Source organism: Carlito syrichta, unplaced genomic scaffold, assembly GCF_000164805.1.
Source record: "Carlito syrichta isolate Samal-C Ts95f unplaced genomic scaffold, Tarsius_syrichta-2.0.1 Scaffold115961, whole genome shotgun sequence".
NCBI lineage: Eukaryota > Metazoa > Chordata > Mammalia > Primates > Tarsiidae > Carlito > Carlito syrichta.
Window position 1 is genome coordinate 241,895 of NW_007060057.1, and position 13,712 is coordinate 255,606.

At 34.1% G+C, this 13,712-nt stretch overlaps 1 protein-coding gene across 7 annotated transcripts in view; it reads right to left on the reverse strand.

The window, feature by feature from the left end:
• Positions 1-13,712, reverse strand: part of DLG1 (discs large MAGUK scaffold protein 1) — a 102,653-nt gene that overhangs the window by 25,874 nt on the left and 63,067 nt on the right. For 3 of the 7 annotated variants that reach the window (XM_021706773.1, XM_008074144.1, XM_021706758.1), the window contains exons 9-13: positions 7,864-7,905; positions 7,167-7,202; positions 5,752-5,802; positions 4,751-4,852; positions 4,337-4,509 (exon numbers count right to left, since the gene is read on the reverse strand). In XM_021706773.1, the coding sequence (XP_021562448.1) occupies positions 4,337-4,509; positions 4,751-4,852; positions 5,752-5,802; positions 7,167-7,202; positions 7,864-7,905 (404 nt within the window). The remainder of the gene's footprint in view (positions 1-4,336; positions 4,510-4,750; positions 4,853-5,751; positions 5,803-7,166; positions 7,203-7,863; positions 7,906-13,712) is intronic. The other 4 variants (XM_021706778.1, XM_008074153.1, XM_021706770.1 and 1 more) reach the window with 2 other exon arrangements.

Consider the following 13,712-nt stretch of genomic DNA (forward strand, 5'->3'; position numbering starts at 1 on the left):
AAATTTGGGTTGTTTCTAGTTTTTGCCTATTATAAATAGAGCTATCAACATTTATACACATTTTTTTTAAAAGAATTTATGCTTGATTTTTTACCTGGGTAAATACCTGTAAGTGGATTATACATTAGGTGCATGTTGAAATTGTTTTTCAAAACTGTTGTATTATTTTATAGTTCCACCAGCTGAGTATGAGTGCTGCAGTTATTCTATGTCTTTGCTAAAACTTAGTGAGGTCCACTTAAAAAAAATCTAGCTATTTTAATGGGTATGTAGTAGAATTTTATTATGGCTTCAATTTGCATTACCCTAGTAACTAGTGATGTTGAGTATCTTTTCATGTGCGCATTGGTCATTTGTATATCTTCTTTGAAGAAATGTCTATTTAAATCTTTTGCCCCTTTAAAAACCGGGTTTGTCTTTTCTGTGCTGTAAGAGTTCTTTATATATTCTGGATATAAGTTTTCAAAGTCAGATTTATGATTTAAAAATGTTTTCTCCTGGCATATGTCTTGTTTTCTTTCTTTTAACAGAGTTTTTCAAGAGCAGAAATTTAAAATTGGTCTTTTTTTTTTATGGATAGTACCATGGTATGGTATCTTAGAAATCTTTAACTCAAAATCATGATAATTTTCTTCTAGGTTTACAGTTTCAGGCTTTAAATTTATGATCCATTTTGAGCTAATTTTTGTATATGGATTGAGGTGTGGCTATTCAATTGTCCTTTCTCTTGCTTTACTGCATTGGCTAGGACCTCTAATACAATGTTGAAAACAAGTGGTCAAAGTGGATAGTCTTGACATGTTTCTGATCTTAGGGTAAAGTACTGAGTATTTTTTCTTTTAACTGTTAAATATGATGCCAGCTGTAGGCTTTTAAAAAAACTTTTTTTGGGTGGGGTCCAGAGTCTCACTCTGGAGTGTAGTGGCACAATCATGGCCACCAAAGCCCAACCTGCTGGGCTCAGGTGATCCTCCTGCCTCAGCCTTCCAAGTAGTTGGGACTACAGGCACGCACCACCAAATCTGGCATTTTTTTTTTTTTTAATTTAAGATGAGGCTTTGCTATGCTGCCAGGCTGGTCTCAACTCTTGAACTGGGGTAATTCTCTTATCTAAGCCTCCTAAATTGATAAGATTATAGGTGTGAGCCACCACACTAAGTATGTAAATGTCTTTTATCAATTTCAGAAAGTCTTTTTCTATTCAGTTTGTAGGGAGGTTTCTGATCAAGAAAAATGCTTTCTCTTCACGATTCAGATAACAATGTGGTTTTTCTCTTTTAGTTTAATATTGTGAATTACACTGATTTTCTAATACATTAGATAAATTCTACTTGGTTATGATATATTTTTCATATATTGCTAGATTAAATTTGCTAAAATTTGGTTTAGAATTTCTACATCTATCATCATGAGAGATGCTGAGCTGTATTTTTTTTTTGTAGTAATATATTCAATTTTGAAATCTAGGTAATGATGAACTCAAAAAATGATTTGGGAAGTATTTTCTTCCTTTTCAATTTTTTGATTAAAAATGTCCAGTTGGCTGGGTCTTTTCGTTTTCTAATAATTTATAGGTTTACTGCATTGTGATCAGTATTATTTGTAAATTACCATTTTATGGGATTTCCCACTATTTTCTTTGGAACCTAATATATGATCATTTTTGATGAATCTTATGTGCTTGAAAAGGTAACTTAAGTGTAACATTTAATACTGATTATGCTGCTTAGGTCTTCCATATCCTTTATTATTTTTGTCTTTCTCTTGTACTGGCAGTTGTATGTTCCCAAACTGCCTCCCTTTGAGTGTGTTGTGTTTTTAGTTCTCTTCCCTACTCTGATCTAGCAGGCGTCCTTTTCAGGATCTTTGCACTTAGGGTGTAATTTCTCTTTCTGGCAGTGATTTTAGATCAATCTTAGGCTCATTGTTTGCTCTTTCCTTTTCCATGTATGTTTTCCGAGACTTTTTTTTTTTGAGTCAGGTTACACTCTGCCACTGAGGTGGAGCGCAGTAGCATGATCATGGCCCACCACAGCCTCAAACTCCTGGGCTCAAGTGATCCTCCTTGCCTTAGCTTCCTAAGTAGTTTCCAGACTGCTTTTATTCTCTACAAAGTCTGCTCAAGAAATAGTCTGCTGAGATTTGATATTTACTTTTCTACTTATCAGTAGTTTAAAGTTTGGATATTTTCTGTTTTCAGTTAGGCTGAAGGTGTGGCTTTTACATTAAAATTTTTTTCTTAAGAAATAAAACATCCCCCAAAAGCGAAAACTCCAATTTCCTTCCTTCTGTTTCCAAAGGGAAACCACTAGATAGTGGCTATATATACAACTGAAATGTATTATGTATCGTTCCCATTTATGTTTTTAGGTTTATTAAACATAATAATGGATAAACAGAATGGATAGGTTTTTTAATTATTTTATTTTATTTTATTTTGAGTTGGTGTCTCACTCTGTCGCCCAGGTTGGAGTGAAGTAGCATGCTTCTGGTCACTGCGGCCTCGACTTCCTGGGCTCCGGTGATCCTTCCACCTCAGCCTTCCAAGTAGCAGGAACCACAGGTGCGCGCTACCACGCCCAGCTAATTTTTTTGTTTTGTTTATCGTAGAGACGAGGGCTCATATTGTTGCCTAGGCTGGTCTCAAACCTGTGGGCTCAGGCAATCCTCTCGCCTCGGCCTTCCAGAGTGCTGGGATTGTAGGCTTGAGCCATCGCACCCAGCTGGCTTTTTTATTTTTTAAAGTTTATATAAATAGCAGCATACTCACGGCAATGTTTGCAATTTGATTCATTCACTATTAAATAATTTTGAGATGTTTCAATGTGGATATAACATCTAATTAGTAGATATACTAGTTTAGTCACTCTAGCTGCTGTAGTCCACTGCATGAATAAATCAGTTAATTATTAATTCTCCTTTGTAGACTTCAATTTTTCACAATTATAAAGTATAGCTATGAACATACTCATACATGATCCTCATGTGTGAATCCATACTTAGATATCAAGAAGAAGTACTTCTGGATCATAGGGTATACATATTTATTAGACACTGCCAAATTATTCTCCAAAGTTCTGCTAATTTATATACCCACTAACAATATCTGAGATTTTCCAGTTCCCAAAATCCATGCCACAAGTGATGACTTGTGGACATCTCTATTTTTAAAAAAATTTTAAATCAGAATTAAACAAACTTTTTTCTATAGAAAAAAAGTTAACACATGGAAAATGGACAAGCTGAATTATTGCTTTGTTTTTGTAAAGTATTTCATGATTGAGTCTTAAGCTATTAGTTTTTTTTGTTGTTGTGAGTCTTACTCTGTTGCCCCGACTGGAGTCCAGTGGCACACTCACAGCCACCGCAGCCTCAACCTGCTGGGCTCAGGTGATCCTTCTGCCTCAGGTTTCCAAGTAGCTGGAGCCACAGGTGTGCGCCACCATGCTCAGCTCCTTTTTTTTGGTTTATTGTAGAGACAAGGACTTGCCAAGTTGTCCAGACTTGCTAGGTTGAACCCTTGGATTCAGGCAAGCCTCTCGCCTCTGTCTCCCAAAGTGCTGGGATTACAGGTGCAAGCCACTGCATCTGGTTTGTTAGTTTTGAAAGTATAAAATAATTTGCTGATGTTTACTTTCTAGGATCAACAAGAGATTAAGCATAGCAGTTATGCCTGGAGATAACACTGCTTTGGCCTTATAATAAAACTGTTTTAACCTAATGTTAATATATTATTAGACAGCTCTGAAGAATGCTTTCAGAAAATCTGTTTTTGTTAATGTTTTTGGGTAATTTCTATACTGTCATTTAAAATGGAGGCTCAGAGGAGAAATTCTGTCTAGTCTCAGTACCAAGATAACGACATTTATCTTGAACATCTTGTTCATTTTCATGGACACTGCTGATCTTAGCTCCTTAATTATTATATGCTGGAAGGTTAGGGCCAAACACAAGGTCTGCCTCTAGCAAATGGTCTTAAAACAATAATTGTCTCAGGTAATCCCCTCAGGTCTCCTCCTGCTCTGGGAGCTTCTCTGTCCTCTCAATAAATTCTACTTTCTAAAAAAACACCAAGAATCTTCCCTCTTAGATTTGTGTTATCACCTCTATTTTCATTTCCTTTGTCTACTTGCTTTATCTTGTATGCAATTTTCTAAGCCCCCTGAATTTAAAAATTTAAATGAATTCATAAGATTAATAAATATAATCAACGCAGTATCATAGATTCTACATTGTTTCATCAATATGAACTAAAAGATTTGACCCCGTTATACTTTCACACTGTCAAAGGCATGTGTTATTAGAAGCTATAGTCTGGGATTATGCTGATGCTTACCTTTTCTGCTACTTCTCGCACAGACTGAACACTTGTTCCATATAGATGATTGTTATATTGGCCAGCCTCAATAAATTTATGTTCCTGGATATCTTTTTCCATTTGCTCTCTTGAAGTCACAAAATGATAATCTCTCCCGTCTACTTCATAATCTCGTTTTGGTCTAGTTGTATCTTTAATAGAAAAGAACTTGAGGAAGTGTTTATATTAGGAAAAAAATTCATTTTCTATTTAAGTAATTATAAGTTCAACAAAGATTAATTTAAATCTGAGAAATGACAAATAGGCAGATGGAAGAGTAATTAATAAAGTAACTAAATCTAAACCATTAAAATGGTTATGTTTACTTTTCCCACACACAGTGACAGGAAATGTTAAAAACAATAAATAAGAGATTTTGTTTGGGCTACTCACGAGGAACACAGGATCCAAATTTATCAGGAAATTCTGAGATCAAGTCATCATTTATTCTGTCTTTCATAGGTCCCAATATGATCACTGGTCGAGTGTAATTAACTATAAAGATAAAATGAATGTAAAAAGAAATAAACACTCAACAAATATCAATGTATTTGATTCCACCAGAGAACAAAAATATCTAACTGCTATGAATTTCTTTTCTCCTCTTTCTCCACTCCACTCTACCATCAACCAAAGATGTTTAACTTGCTCTTTTTTTAACTTTGACTAAAATCTTAAACTTTACTCAATCTTCTGCTAAGTCACAGACTTGATAATTCAACCAAGTTAAATTTAGCCTTTAGCAGAAGTATTTCTCTATATTGCTAACATCATTTCATTACAAATGAGAGAACAAAGTACAGTGTTTTACTGATGGTTTTTGAAGTAGAAATTGTAGCGAGTAAAGAAGGGAAGAAAAGAAATTGGGTGTAGGAAGTAATATAATTACAGTAGTGATCTAGAAAGATGATCTATCAGAATTGTATAAACACTGGGTTATAAAGGATCATGCTGGAAGAAGAACACTGTGGTAGGAATTATTGAAAGAGAGTCATATGTAAGAAAAATATCATGAAAGTAGAATCAATAGGGCTTAGAATCTGACCGGATGAGAAAGAGGAACAGAAAAAGTTCAAAGGTGCTTTCAAGATTTTTAAGAAGGGTTGCTATTGGAAGGCTAGTGATGCTAGCTTGAACACTGGAAAAAAGTTGCTTTGGGAATAAATTACAATATAAAATAGCTAATATGAAATGACTAGATTCTAATATACCATGGGCTAAACCATGCTTCATAAGATACATTTAAGTAATTTTCTACAGATATACATATAGTAAAAAATATACAGTAAAATTCTAATATATTTTTTGAGGAATGAGTTAGACCTTCTCTCCCCCACAAATTAATAAGTATATTATTCTAGAAGAGTATTAAAACATTAACAGGCTTTACAAACCTTCTTGTTGATTCACTGGTTCATAAGACAAGACATATTCTTCTTGACCACCTATTAAAAAGTTAAAGGACAGGAGAGAAAAATCTGTAAAGGTAATAAATGCTAATCTAATTATTTATATATAACATATAACTAGAACTTTCCTAAGAAGGTGGCAAAGATGTCAAAAAGGTACTTTAATTTATGGCAAGATTTAGTTTAAAAAAAAGGTGGCAAATTATAAAATCATAAAGATAAGTCTGATAAATACAAAACAAAATATAAGTAGGCTATTTAACCAGTAACTTTCTGTTATTGAATTTTATAGATGAAATATATTTAAAGTTTTCATTTGTGATGTTGAATGTTTGCTATTCATTTTTAACTTGGAGTCTATGAATTATGCTTTAATGAACAGTTCTACATGTATACATGTTAGGTAATTTGCTATATTTTAAAAACTATGCTTCATTTTTGGTCCCACCAAGTGTAATATTGAACATATTTGTAAAATAATTACAACTATCTTACAACTAAAAATTATAAATGCCAAGGTAAAACTACTGTTACTATTTCACTGATGATAAAATTCACTAATTCAACTTTGCAAAAATAACATTTAATACGAATTAATAAGAACTTTAGATAAAAATAAATCTCTCCAACAAAATGAATCACAGTTATAGTAAAGTAGATAAAAATATTTTGCTTTGAATTTAAAAGCACTTAAGAAGCTAAAGCATATGAAAGTTAAGTTAAAGGTTTAGAGCTTAGGAAATACTCTAAATAAAAGATAATTATACCTGAACACAATGAAAAGAACTAAACAAACACACACAAACACAGAAAACAAACTAGAAAAGACTTAACACGAGTGGTTCAATAAAAGCAATCAATATTAGATAATATATTTGAAGACTTGCTCCTTGATTATCCAGATTCTATAACAACTTTACCACTAATTTTGTCATTAATTTATATTATATGTATGCAGCTGCAGGTCTTTTAAATCCATATGTTGGCATACATACTCTTTCCTGTCTTAAAAGTATATTTGTTTGCCATTTTATTATCATAGTATATAAAAAGATATCTTACAAGCTGTTTTTTAAAGTACTGGATGTAAAACAATGTTTTCATACTAGAAATAACATGCAATTTCAATATTCAACACCTTAATAATTCATGCAAATGGTGAGATAGACAGTATATACTTTCATCACCTCTTTTTAAGTACAGAAAGCCACTCAACTATTCTATAGTGGATTCTGGTTATAAATTAGTAAAATGCTGACATACAAGAAATCTTATTCCCATACAAAACTCAAAATCATTAACTATTGTGTAGAAAAAAACAACCAACCAAATGAAGGAGGTTTAAAAGTATATATTGTCAACATGAAAAAATATTAGGGACTCATATTAACAGGATGGACCTTTTGAGTAGCCATACTCATCTGTAATCAAGATTACTTTCATATTAGACAGCAGTAAAAAAAAAGTTAGAAAAGCAATTTTAATTTTTAAGGTGCTACAACTGATAATACTCTCCCTTTCTCCCATGCCCAAATTTGTTTAAAAATGTCACATGCTTGTACAGTTCACTTAATAATACCGAGGATGTAATATGAAACACCAAATAAGAAATCAGTATTACTTTTTGGGCAATCATGAAAAATATTTCCTTCCTCATTTCTTATGTCCACCAAGAACAGATGATAAAGCAATGACTTGACCGAGACCAGTATTAGTGATACAGAATAAGAAAGGAAATAAAGCTAATTACACTTCAGCATTTCTGAAAAATACAATTTTAATGCTTAAAGTAAAACAGAATTACTAAATAAAATGCCAAAATCCAAATTTGCCTCCATTTAACTAGATATTTACTGCTTACAAAAAATACATATGCACAAATATATGTACCATGTGTATAAACACTTTGTAAACATAATTTTAGTATTTTACTAAAATGTTATAAATTCATCTCTGTATATATATAGTATGATTTTATTTTTCAAGTACAGACGTTTACTTGGCTCTCCATGATTTGAAATTATTAAGTATTTAACTTCAATATCCCCTCCACAAAAGATATGTATTACTTGAGATTACAAAATAACAAGTACTTACGGTAACTACTTTCACTATCGCTGGCATTAGAAGTTACATGCTCTGAAATTGCAGGAAAATTAAAAAAAAAAAAGAAAACATAGTGTCATGAGTTTAAAAAGCTAATAAAAGCAAATTATCAAAAAAAAAAAAAAACCACGGTGACATTACAAAATGTTGATATAAACCACATATAACCAAATAATTTTTCAAAAGCATTTTAAATTTTCTTCGAAGTTTAATTTTTTCAAATAACTAAATATGAAGCAGCAAAGGAAAACAAGCAAGATGATGCCTCATTTCTGTACAACAGTTTATGAACAAATCTATATTAAAAATAGCAAGCAGAATATGACAAAAAGGGTAAAGTGATCCTAAATTAGTCTAAACATAGACATAAAACTCAAAAGAGAAAATGTTGGTACCACTTAGATAATGAAACAGCAATGACTGCCAAAGGAGACAAGCTCTATTTGAGTAAACAGATGCCCATTTTAATGAAGGATTGCCTTGCAATCAAGAAATAAACAGATGATCTTGTTTCTAGTCTAGTTTCTCATTTCTGAAGAGAAATGAAAAGCCGTGTTCCTGAGATCACACAGACAAGGCAAGCTATGCATGTATGTATTTATTTGAGTTGAGGTCTTACTCTCTTACCCAGACTGAAGTGCAGTGGCACAATCAAAGGTCACTGCAGCCTGGAACTTCTGGGCTCAAGCAATCTTCCCTCCGCAGCCTCCTGAGTGGCTGGGACTACAGGTACATGCTACCACACCTAGTTAATTATATTTTGTTGTTGATTTTTTACAGAGATGAGATCTCATGTTGCCTAGGCTGGTCTCAAACTCCTGGGGGCTCAAGCCATTCTCCTGCCTCAGCCTCTCAAAGTGCAAGGATTACAAGATAAGCCACCCTGCCTGATCTAGATAAAGCATTTTAATTAATTAACTAATTAATTTTTTGAGTTGGAGTCCCACTCTATCACCCTGACTGGAGTGCAGTGGTCGCTCTTGGCCACCGCAGCCTCGACCTGCTGTGCTCCGGGGATCCTTCCGCCTCAGCCTTCCAAGTAGCTGGAATTACAGGTGCGTGCTACCACACCCGGCTAATTTTTTTTTTTTTATTTATTGTAGAGATGAGGTCTTGCCAAGTTGCCCAGGCAGGTCTCGAACCCGCAGGCTCAGGCAACACACTCACCTCAGCCTCCCAAGGCGCAGGATTACAGGCTGAGCCACCAAGCCCGGCTAGATAAAGCATTTTAGATGTCATAAGTTCAGATGTTTCAAGAAAAGTTAATGGAAGGGAGTTCTAGGTAGTGGCATTCTATTTTAAAACAGAGTAATATTTCCTAGCAATTCCGCTTTAATAAAATTGATAGTGGCAGCTTTGCAAAACATAAAAAAAGATTATGAAAATACACCCTATCAAAAATTGCCTGGCCCCTCCTTAAAAATGACATTTCATGACTTGATTTTTTAGTAAACAACAGGCATGGTTTCTCATGCATGTAAATGTAATAATGGGTATTCTTTCAGTAAACATATCTCTTAAATAAAAAGATAAACAATTTATTTCTAAAAACTAAAACTTTCAATAAGGGAAACCTAAACTTCATGTTAAGAAAAGGAAAACAAAATTTCAAGGATAAGAAAAAAAATTAAGGATAAATATCTCCTAAATCAAGTAGCACTACTGAACAGTACAGAGGATGGTTGTACTTAAGATTTCAAATTAAATTTTAAAAAAGTTCTTGAGCTGGGCATTGTGGCTTATGACCACAATCCCAGCATTTAAGAAGGTTGAGGTTGGGTGCAGTGGCTCAGCCTGTAATCCCAGCACTTTGGGAGGCCGAGAGGAGAGAATTGCCTGAGCCTGAGAACAGCCTGGGCTACTTGGTGAGATCTCATCTCTACAACAAATCACAAAAATTAGCCAGGTGTGCATTTGTAGTTCCAGCTACTTGGAAGACTGAGGTGGAAGGATCGCCTAAGCCCAGCAGGTCGAGGTTGCGGTGGTCATGAGTGTGCCACTGCACTCCAGCCTGGGTGACAGAGTGAGACTCCAACTCAAAAAGAAAAAAAAGAAAAAGGCTGAGGCAGGAAGGTCACTTGAGGCCAGGAGTTTGAGACCAACCTGGGCAAAATACTGAGACTCTATCTCTTAAAAAAAAAGATTCCTGAATTACTACTATGGTGAAAATATAAGTCTTTTATTCTAACCTACAATGACAAGATTTATATATATTGCTATCTACTACAACTTTCTTTTATCAAAAAAATTTTTATTTTAAATATGTGGGGAACAATTCAGGGTCAGGTACAAATGTTCATTATGCAGGTAGGTATCCTTATTGATGATGTATGCCCTCCTTGCCCCCCGAGGCAGTTTCCCACTATTGCCAATCCTGCCCCCATTCTCCCCTGGCAGTTTCCCACTATGCTAATCCCTTTCTTATAGTATTATGATAGTTGTTCACAGTCTGCTTATGAGTAAGAACATGTGATACTTGGTTCTTTGTTTCTGTGAGCGGTTCCTGAGTATTATAGGCTCTAAGCCCATCCAAGTTGCTGTGAAGTTCATAATTTTATCCTTCTTTATGGCTGTGTAATATTTCATCATGTATATGTACCACATTTTAAAAATCTAGTTCTCTTTCGATGGGTAGCACGGTTGGTTCCATGTTTTTGCTACTGTAAATAATGCTGCAATAAACATGCATGTGCAGGTATCTTTTTCATAGAGTGATCTGAATTCCTCTGGGTATAGTCCCAGAAGGGAGAGTGCCAGGTCATATGGGGAGGCCGATTTTTAGATCTTTTAGGAATCATCACACTGTTTTCCACAGAGGCTGTATTAGTTTCCACTCCCACCAACAGTGTAGAAGTGTTCCCTTTTCGCCGCATTCTCTCCAGTATCTGTTGTTTTTTGAGTTATTGATGATGGCCATCCCAACTTGGAGTTAGGTGGTATCTCAGTGTGGTTTTAATTTGCATTTCTCTGATGACTAGTGAGGCTGAGTATCTTTTCATATATCTGTTGGCTGCTTGTATGTCTTCTTTTGAGAAGTGTCTATTTAGCCCACTTTGGAATGGGCTGTTTGTTTTTTTTTTCTTTTCGACACATTTGAGTTCCTTGTAGATCTTGGATGTTAGGCCTTTGTCAGATACATAGTTGCAAATATATTTTTCCCAGTCTGAGGGCTGTCTCCCTACTTTCTCAATTGTTTCTTTGGCTTTGCAGAAACTTGTCAGTTTGAGGAGTTCCCACTTGTTTATCTTATCTCTTACGGCATGGGCACTTGGTATTTGGATCAGGAATTCGCTGCCAGTTCCAATTTCCATAAAGATGTCTCCTGCGTTTTCTAAGGTTCTTATAGTTTGAGGTTTTATGTTTAGGTCTTTGATCCATTTAGAGTTTATTTTCATGTATGGTGATAGGTAGGGGTCTTCTTTTAATCTTCTGCATGTGGTCAGTCAGTTTTCCCAGCAACATTTACTGAATAGGTTCTCCTCTCCCTAGTGGCTGATAGTGGAGGATTTGTCAAAGATGAGCTGGTTGAGAAATTGAGTTTTGCTTCTGTAATCAATATTCTGTTTCATTGGTCTATATGCCTGTTCTTGTAATAAAACAGTGTTTTTAAAAAATTTCTTGGACTTGAAAACAATGACTTAAAATTGTTGTATAATATTCTATTAGATTGATAATTATTTACCTATTTAGCAAGTTTTAGATGTTTTAAACTGGTTTTCACAAATGTCAATAATTATAAATGGCTTTATTAATGTGGTTTTTAACCTTTTGTCCCATTTCGTTAAACTTCATTACCAGAAGTAGAAACGGCACATTAAAAAAAGTTCTTATGTTGATGTTAGGTTGGGTATTAACACTCTGCTATCTCTAATTTGTAAAAAAAAGAAAAAGAAAAGGAAAAATTAGTTATTGCAATGTAATAAAGGGAGGGTGTAAGTGGGAGTACAGAAGAAATAGAACTGGTTAATTTTGAGTTGATCATTATGGATGCTGGATAAATAAATATTTGCAGGGTCTAGTTATATATCTGACGCTATATAATAAATAGTTAAAGTTACTAAAAATCTCTTTTCTATCTTTTTTGGGGACTTTTCCCATTCTCTAACATTGCCAAAGGCTACAGAATAATCAAGTTCTGCAAGTTCTTTCAAATATCATTTTACTGAGCTCCTCTGTAATCAAACTTTCTCAAATATGGTCCTTGGGATAACATCATCATAATTCTTGGAATCTTATTAGTAAAATAAGTGTCTTTCTCCTGAAAAGTGAAAATGATCTTCAAATAACTCACTAAAGAAGACAGTTAAATAACTAATAATCATATAAAACAGTGCTCAAGCTAATTACTTATCAGGGAAATGCAAATCAAAACCACAAAAGAGATCTCTACCATCTACCAGAATGGCTAAAATGAAAAAAACAAAACCAAAACAGACATGCCAAGCATAAATAAGAGTATGCAGCAACTGGAACTCACATATTAAAGATGGCAAATTGGTAAAACCACTTTGGAAAACTATTTGGTAGTACCTACTAAAACTGAACATTTATATACTATGATTCAGCAATTCCTTTCCCAGATACTTCCACAAAAGAAAGGTATATATGTGTATATGTGTGTGTGTGTGTGTGTATATACATATATACCAAAAGATATGTTCAAAGTAACATTTTCAAAATAGCTCCAAGCATACACGTTTATTTATAAACGTGAGGCAGTATATGTACAGTTTTGTATTTATTTATATTGTATTTTTCCATGCCATTATTTTAAAATATAATTTTCCATAGTTATGTTATTACAAAGTATGGATAAATCCTACTCTCTTAACCACTTTCTACTGTAAAACGTTTTAGGATGCTTTCCATTTTTTACTGTTATTTCTAAACAATGTTGAAATACACATTCTGATATATTAGCTTTTATCTCCATCTCTAATTATGTTCTTAGGACAAATTCCTTGAAGGGGATTTAGCAGGCCAAAAGAAAAGCTTTTCCAGAAAGGCTGTGCCAACTTATACTCTCTATTATAATACATTAAGTAAGTAAGCCATTTAGCAGAACCCTCTTCATCACTGGGTTTTCCTTTAGTCTCTAAAATAAATAAATGAGGCCAGGTATGGTGACTCACGCCTGTAATTCCAGCACTTTGAGAGGCTGAGGCTGAGCCTGATTGCTTGAGCCCAGGAGTTTGAGACAAGCCCAGGCAACACAGTGAGACCTCATCTCTACAACAAAATAAAAAAAAAATTAGCTGGGTGTGGTGGCACGTGCCTGCAGTCCTAGCTACTTGGGAAGCTGAGGAGAAAGGACACCTAAGACCAGGAGTTTAAGGCTGCAGCAAGCTATGATCGTGCCACTGCACTCCAGCCTAAGCAACAGACAGACTGTACACACACACACAAAATAAATAAAATAAAAACAAAAGTCTGCCAAGGTGACAGGTAAAACACTGTTTTATTATTATGGAAATTAAACTTGTTACATGTTTATTTCATCTGCTTATCGTTTGAGCACTCATCATATCTTTTGTCCAGTTTTCCAATGGAAAGTTAGCCTGTTTCTAATCAATGTTAGCAATTTATAGTAGTATAAGGGAATTATCCCCTTAACATATATGGTACAAATACATTCTTCAATTTTTATTTTGTTTGTAATATTTTATGAGCACAACTATTTCAAATCCAAGTTTCAACTTTGTATTTAAGCATTTCTTCCTGATAGAGTGTATCATGTCTTTTCTCTTTTGCTTTCCTGTAATAATACTACATCATCAATCCCAAACATAACATTTATTTTGGCCAACATTTTTCCAAATTTTATTAAGACTATAAACCTT